Source organism: Barbus barbus, assembly GCF_936440315.1.
Source record: "Barbus barbus genome assembly, chromosome: 18".
Taxonomy (NCBI): domain Eukaryota; kingdom Metazoa; phylum Chordata; class Actinopteri; order Cypriniformes; family Cyprinidae; genus Barbus; species Barbus barbus.
Window position 1 is genome coordinate 28,672,621 of NC_136746.1, and position 8,665 is coordinate 28,681,285.

General features: G+C 34.0%; 1 protein-coding gene across 1 annotated transcript in view; it reads left to right on the plus strand.

Moving 5' to 3' along the window:
- The window catches only part of LOC306883853 (signal-induced proliferation-associated 1-like protein 2), a 138,557-nt gene that overhangs the window by 105,092 nt on the left and 24,800 nt on the right, over positions 1 to 8,665 (plus strand). The window contains exons 13-14 of the mRNA XM_079439340.1: positions 521 to 603; positions 5,108 to 5,514. Coding sequence (XP_079295466.1) covers positions 521 to 603; positions 5,108 to 5,514 — 490 coding nt within the window. The remainder of the gene's footprint in view (positions 1 to 520; positions 604 to 5,107; positions 5,515 to 8,665) is intronic.

Consider the following 8,665-nt stretch of genomic DNA (forward strand, 5'->3'; position numbering starts at 1 on the left):
TACATACAAAGACAGCTGACTTTTTAAACATATTTGTTTTTTTTTAATGTTTTTTTATTTTACAGTGAATAGTAATATTTTATTTAATATTTTTTTATCTTATAGTAGTAGTAGTGGTAGTAGTAGTAAAAATAATAATAATTCTTCTTCTTTCTTTTTTATTTTTTAATTACATAGTCATATTAATATAGAATCACTATTTTTGGGTCAAATTGTGCAGCCCTGGAGTATTATTATTTTTTTTATTGTGTATGCATTTTAAATTACAAATGCAATTTTTATGAGAAAAATCTCAGTTACTGTATTTTTTTTCATGCAGCCTTAGTCATTATAGTCAGTCTGGTTTTTATAATATTGTAATGTGATTAGTAGTTGGTCTAAGGAAGTCTACAGCCTTAAGACTAGTCATCTAGACCAGTTTGCACGATCTAAAGACTAGTTTGAACCAGCTAGAAACCAGGTTAGACAGTCAGATGTTCCGGGAATCTCCATGTTTATCCTTCAGTCTGTTTCTTCACAGAGGCGAAGTGGCACGTCCCTTCCACCAAGATCCTCAATTCCTTGAAGGAAAGAGGCAAAGATTCGCCAAACAAGTTGACGCGGGTAAGACTATTCCCACTCAACACTCCTGTAAAGTAGAAGTGATGTCAAGAAACACATAAAATGACATTAAAAGAGTGATTTCCAAGCTTTTTAACTCCAAGGGCCTCCGGTGGCCCTCAAGTTTCCTCTGGCACATCTGCTGTAATCAAAGTTTTCTTTTCATTTATAGAAAGCAGGAGTATCTATAGATTAAAATAGGTAACAAAATGATTATAATTCAAACTAAATATTGGAAATTTAAATTTTGGGTAAGAATTTTTAAATAATATTTTATTCAGAATTTCTTATAATAGTTAACTAAACCTTTAACCAAAACAATAAATGAAATAAAATAAAAGTAAAATAAAGTAAAATATTAAAACAAAACAAAAAATCGTTTTGTTTTTTTTCAACTAGTTTCCAAGGCAATACTTCTAATTTTTCATTTAGTTAAACTTGCAGTACTAAAATAATATACTAAATACTAAAATTGAAATAAAACCAGCTAATAAAAATAGCCAATAAAAATGACAAAGACAGCTAAATTGGTAAAATTTTAAGTAAAATAAAAATAAAAATCTGGAAATACAAAAATAAAAAATAAATATTCAAAACTTAAAATAATTAGAAAACATTATCATAATTATACTCTTTATAAAAAATTCCCATGCCGTTTTAGGATTTTATTAATTTACATGAGTACTAGTACTATTTTTCCAGTACTAGAAATCACCTTTTTTATGTTTTTATGTTTTCCAAGACTGTGGAAAGAAAGTCGGTTGTTAAGACGTTTAATTCACAAAACATATTTTTATTTTTAGCTGTTTGAGCTCATTTTAATTCTTGTTTTTTTAAATTATTATAAATCATTGGTTGAAATCTGCCATAAAATCATTAGGAAATGATAGGTTGATAAGACCTTTATAGACATATTAAATAAACAAAAATAATAGAAATGATAAATACAACATGTATATGTATATATAATAGTGTACTAAAGTATACAAAAATAAATTGCTCAGAATTTCTACCCGATAAAATATTATTATAAGTAGAAAATAATATCATAATTATTGGCATAAATAGACAAATGAGCATTCATAACTAGAATTATAACTAGTACTTCCAGTACTAGAAATCACTTTGTTTTTTTAAATTAGGCTGCCTCATATATCCAGGTTTTCCAAGGCTGAGGAAAGAAAAAAAAACAGTTGTAGATGGGGTTAATTCACCTAAAAATATTAATGCTTGTTTTGCATTGGACAAATCATTGGCTACGACCACTGCCATAAAAATCAATATGGAAATATAATAGATTGATGAGAATCTTATTAAAGCCACAATTCAAACCCTTAAAATCATATTGTTTGATAGTAATTTTGGACCAAGGATTTTGATGCAGAAGCATGTCCTACTTGGCAAAATCTTGCGTATCCTACACACAGCCGTATAGGAGGTTATGAGGTCCGGTTCATTTACAGGACAGAAGAGCGCTGACAAAATAAACCATGTGCTTTATTTATAATTCAGTTGGTTAGTGGCAGGCCAGCAAGAGGCATTTGTTTATATATGTAACTGTATGTTTATAAATCCCAGACTAATTCATAATATGGGAATTCCCTACAGTGTCAGAGTGTGTTTTAATGTGGTTTACACTTCACATATGAAGCATATAATCACGTTGCATAAGTGGAAATATGGGCTTCCTCTGCTTGGGAAAGTTCTCAGACTCGTCTTTAGGGTGTTGCTGCGCTCGCTGAAAGCCTTGATATGACAAACACACAGACGGAGACGTATGAGCCCGCTAGTGCTGCTGTCAGTGTGCATGTGCGTCAGTGTGATGAATGAATGCCGATAAGGTCAGTCTGCCCTTGGTGCTGTTATCAGGACGCGCTCACGTTCGCCTGACTCTCTCTCACCTTCAATGTGAGTTTTACCAATATCTCACACTGCCTGTTCCTGTAATAGCATCTGACCACCACATCCAGCTGAAAGTGAATTACAGTCATTTAGCGCAGAAACAACAAGCTCCTGTACTGTAGATATAAGCTCTCTTCCAAACATGAAATGATCTTCATACTTGAAATTTACATTTGTAGAATCTTCACTAATGAGTCTGGCTTTATTTAAAAGAGATGCTCTAATAAGCGGGGAAAAAAATAGATCTAGTGCACAAAAATATTGAGTAAAATATCTATACTTTTCAGTATGGAATCGAAATACTGTACTGAAATAAATATATAAAATAAAAATATAAATTTTTTATGATTTTGCATTTTTTTCATCTATATTTTATCAGTAATGAATAATATATTGTAATAAAATGAATAATAAAAAATATTCATACATAATGCAATTTGGGAAGGATGCATTTAATGAAGTATCTGTGAACGCATCATGATTTTGTTGCTTGCATAATTTCAGCATAATTAACTTCGCTGAGCCCCGCCTTAAAAATGTTACTGACCAATCATGGCTTAGAATCTGTTGTCGACTGCCAAAAATATATATTTTTTCTTTTTCCATTTGAGTTTATGCGGGATAATTTTATAGAAATTATCCAAATAAACTGTAAAAGGTTGTCAGTTCACGTTTAATAGTTAATAGACTTTTTTTCCCTTTTTGCACGTCACATTAAACAACATGTCATCCTCGTTCCTGAATGAAAACCTATATTATTAGTAAGATCATCTTCATTTGCTCCGAGGTAAATTAATGATAATTACTTTGTTTCACTTACACTAATTTTATCACTTCTTTTAAATGAGGCTTTTCTCTTTCATTGACTGTGAAGAGCATTTGCCTCCATTCTGTTGTGCAAACGCGTTACTTTGTAATTGAACAATTTCCATTAAAGAAACCAGCAGATATTGTCTTAATTCATTCCAGCCCACGTTAGGTATCATATCCAATCAGTTTTTACCACATTTGACTAAAAATCCTGCTGTTGAAATTAACTTAAGTTCATTGCTATGTTTAATGATTTCCTCAGTTGCTCTGAATGCTTTAAGATCCTGAGCATGTTTAATCTACAGAATATGATTTGTATGTCTATAATGAAGAGCTATAGGCAGTTTGTATCTGTACAGCCATGAAAGATTAAAGTACGGTCTCATTATCCACGTTAAGTGAAGGGAGTTTTGCAGCTGCATTAATGAGTGTGTTGTTGGATCATTTGACGGCAGTCTGTATAAAAGCAGGTTTAATGTCAGGATCGGTCTCTTAATTATGTTTGTTGTTGTGTGTTTGCCTTCTACCATCTTTATCAATTACTTACAAACCTTTTCAGCTCTGAATGGTCTCTAATGTCTGTTGCATTGTGTAAAATGCTGTTGTCCGTATCCGCTGGGAGATGTACATGGCTCTGCTCGCTTGATTTATTACGCCTATTGTCTGCGCACTAATTAATGAATACAGCTCATATTTGCATACATTACCAGTCACAGAATTATTCATTAGCTCACAGTAATTAGTTTTGCGGGTCTTTGTAGTGTGGACTAAAGAAGGCGTCACATGACAGAATATGACCGCAGATACGGCCTGTTTTCCATCTGCTAATTAGAATTATAGATCATAAAATATGCAAGCATGCACAAAATGTCATGTAGACAATGAGATGATATGTATTCTGTGTTGCAATATGAGCTACTTTTCTGTTTCCTCTGTATAATATTTAACGGTTAGCGCATGTGTTTTGAAATATTGAGCTTTGGTACTTATGCCGGCAGTGTAATTTTATCTAATACATATATATTTATTTATTTTTCTTATATATATTATATGTATTTTTTATTATTTTTATATTGTTAGTATTATTATTTACCATTTTTTAAGTATTCATGCATATATACACACATACACACACACACACACACACACACACAGTATATACAGTTGCTAGAGTATTATTGTTTTTATACGAGGCTTTCCTGTAGCTCAAATAGTAGAGCATGGCACTAGCAACGCCACGGTCATGGGTTCGATTCCCAGGGAAAGCAAGAGCTGATAAAATGTAAAAACTTGAATGCAATGTAATTATTTGTATTTATTTATTTATTGCTTTTATAATCTTTTTTAAAGAAAATATTTTTTCTTGTCCACACAAATATAACAGTGCTGTTGCTGTAGAATTATTACTCCTTTAATGGATTAATTAATTTGTATTCCTTTTAATTTTTAAATATAAACATGCCGTAGCAAATGTCTTGCCAAAAATGGCCCTATTATTAAAGTTTCTTTGATATGTTTCTTTCATCCTATCTATCAGCAGATAGATTTATTTGTTTGTTTATTTAATTTTTTATAATACATTTTTATATTTATTTATTTTTTCATATTTGTGATTGAATATATTTTTATTTTTTATATGTATTTATTTTCTATATATTTATGTTGTTTAAGAAAATATAACTAGTTCTTGCTAGATGGTTGCTAGGTTGTTGCTTAAAAAGATAGCAAGCATGCCTTAGTAAATGTCTTGCCTATTATTAATGTTTCCGTGATATGTTTTTCTGTCATCCTCCAGCAGGGCGGCGATAAGAACTCCAGCCACTCCAGCAGTAACACTCTGTCCAGCACCGCCTCCAGCAGTAACAGTGATGAGAAGCACTTTGGCTCCGGGGACCTGATGGATCCAGAGATGCTGGGTCTCACCTACATTAAAGGAGCCTCCACAGACAGCGGCATTGACACCGCGCCCTGTAGCATGACCCCGGGGGCTGCCGCTGCATCTGTTTCCCGCGTCATGCTCCAGGGCCGCGGGGTGTCTGATCCGGGACACCCATGGACACCGGAGCTGGTGGAAGAAGGGTCCACGGAGGAGGACCATAGCAGGTTGTACCTTCCCCAGAGCTACGCCGCGGCTCTGGCCACCGGACACGCACCCGTGGACGGGAGTATGGGAGACCTGAGCGAGATCTCATCTCATTCTAGGTGAGCAAAAGAGAGAGAGCTGATGCTTATGAGAATATAAATAGGTCAGATTTGTATCTTGAGGCTGAATGGATCGAGCATTTCCTGGTTGATTATGTTCAGATGATGTTTATGCCAACATTATTGATTGGCCTGCTGGCTCGACTTCCACCGTGGAATGCTAACAGAAGAATATGTGCACTTCCCACTCTGCCATCAGTTATTGTTTATAAATATGTGCATATTCTTCCAGTTACACACAAACAAACACACAATTAATTGGGTGCAGCTGTTTACGTGTTAAAGTATTTTGGCATGTTACATATTCAGCTGTGTGTATTCACTTGGAGAGAGAGGAATGCTGCTTTTTAGTAACAGGTCTGCGGGTATTTTACATCTAAATTACTAACATTGACTTGTGTCCTCATTTTGAAGATGCTAAAATTTTGGCAAGTTCAGACGTTTGGGATCCTTTTTTGAAGGAAGACTCCTCTGCTCAGCAAGGCTGCATTTATTTGATAAAAAAAATACAGTAAAAACATTAATATTGTGCAATATTATTACAGTTCTTTCAGAATATATTGTAAAATGTAATTTATGGCTGTGATCAAAGCTGAAATTTCAGAAATCATTCAAATATGATTTGCTGCTCAAGAAACATTTCTTATTATTATGAATGTTAAAAACAGTTGTGCTGCTACAAATCTTTGTGGAAAACGTGATGCATCTTATTTTTCAGGTTTGCTTGATGAGTAGAGAATTCAAAAGAACAGCATTTATTTGAAATAGAAATCTTTTGTAATATTTGAAATGTCTTTAATGCCATTTTCGATCAGTTTAATGCATCCTTTCTGAATAAAAGTATTAATTTATTTAACAAAACAATTACTGACCCCAAACGCACAGCTGAAAAAAAATAATTCAATTTATTCCAGGTCAATTAAGCTGGTTTCCAAGTAGCATATCCTATCCCTTTTTACATCATGGAAATGAAAGTTGCATTGTCTTAATTTGCATTGAAGTCATTATTTGCATTGTGGGAGTTGTGTAATTGAGATAACATGAGATTATAAAAAAAAAATTTGAAGGGAAGAAATAGATGGTTTTGTGTATTGTACTTAAATGTAGACATATAGTGTTATTTTCCATCCTTACAGTGAAACTGCTTTGTATTGCACTGCAGAGCAATTCAGGACAATCATTAGCAAAATTGTCAAATTATCTTCTGTTATGTTCAGAGTGTTCTTATGTTCTTCAGAACCATAAACACATGGATAAGAGAGGTTTCAAAAGTACGCAACTTTAAGGAGTATTATTGGAGCTTCCTATGTTAACACTTGTAAGCATAGACTGTTACATAAAAGGCAGAAAAATGGAAAGAAGTTTCTTTGAGATAGACCGGAGAGAATGGCAGCTGTCATGCTGTTGTAGAAAGGTCAGGGTCCTGCTCATAGGCATGTTGTCAGTTCTGATGTATGTGTGTTTTTGAGTGCATGTTTGTCTTGTGAATACATTTCAAAAGATGCCCGAACAGAGCGCTGTCAATGCAGAATTCACACACTGTTTAACGGAAGCCCAAGGGATTGTTCATAGGACCCGGCTGCATTGTATCGCTATCGATCTAGTTACTTTAAAGTGCCCCTAATGTGCAATTTTTAAGGTTTTGGGAGTCTCCTACAATATGCATGCAAGGTCAAAAAACGCTTGCGTTTTCTCAAAATATGCATTTAATATCACCATATTTTCCAATGATTCTCAAACGATTCATTTGAAGCCGTTCTCTCTAAACCCCTCCTTTCCGTGAGCCTACTCTGCTCTGATTGGTCAGATGTCCCAATCTGTTGTGATTGGTCTACTGCATACAGCGGATGTCGGAAACAATACAGCCATTGCCATAGTTCCGTATTTTGAACGCTCAATAGAAAATATAAACATCTATTATTTATCATACTTACAGATTGTGATTGAGTGGAGCCAGCTGGTCCAAATAAACTGGCTACTGAGCCATCTTTCAAGAGCAAGTGTTTTGTAAATCATGCACTGAACTCCCCAAGATTAGAGAAGCAGTCATCAGTAAAATGACACAAGAAAAATTTTAACTGCTGATTCTTTCGGAAGTGAAAATAAAATGAATTTACTTTAACAGCGTAGGACACAGTGTCTTCTCGACATGATGTTAACCACACAAGCAGGCTACAGTGTTTGAGGGTGGATCAAGTTGTTCGCAGCCGGCCAATGTAGAACATAGCAAATGTGTTTCCCCATCGCGGAAGTGGGATTCGAATTACTGATGACTCGTTTAAGCTGTTCAGAGTCGATTTTTTCTTTTGGGAGACAACAAATTTATTTATTGTGGACTTTCGGCTTTATGACTTTGCAGATTGTTTACATTCACATACAGCTGCATTAAACATTGCATGAAAGGCAATATTCGAAATGGCACAATAGGGGCACTTTAAAGGTGTTTTCAGACCTGTTGATCATTTGCTTTGCTCCAAAACAGGGACTAACATTGTTACAATGTTGCATTTTCTTCTTGGTTCGGTTTGCTTTTACAGGACAACGTTGTAAGGCATACCAAAATGTGTTTATGCAAGTCACGTGCGAGTAAAACTGCATTCTAGAGCTGCACGATCCTGGATAAACTGAGAATCACGATTTTTCTGTTTCAAATAGAGATCACGATTCTGAACTAAGCAAAATAACGTAATTTACTAGAGGCTGTGACAAAATATGAATTGCCTCATTCTATTAAAAAAATAAAAGTTTGAATGAATGATTCAATGACTCACTTTTTTCTATTACTGAATGAATCAGCATTTCTGAACAAATCTCATGAATGAATGATTCAATGACAAATACATTTTTTTTTATCAGTCATTTGTCATCTAGTGGCAAAACAATGTAATCAACGTTGTAATCAACAAACGTTATCTGAAGCCCCATTTTCACACGAAAATTACTTTTTCAAAATTAGATTTGCTCCATTTTGATCGCTACCATAGACATCAGTGTTTATATACAAACTATAAACTTTTATCCCAGTACTTCTGTGATAATATGAATGATTGTAAGACAGAAATAATACTGTGTGGTTGAAAAGACTGTGAAGCTGTTTCATAGCTAAATATAACTGCTCTATCTGTGATTTGAATGTTCCGGTATGATTTTG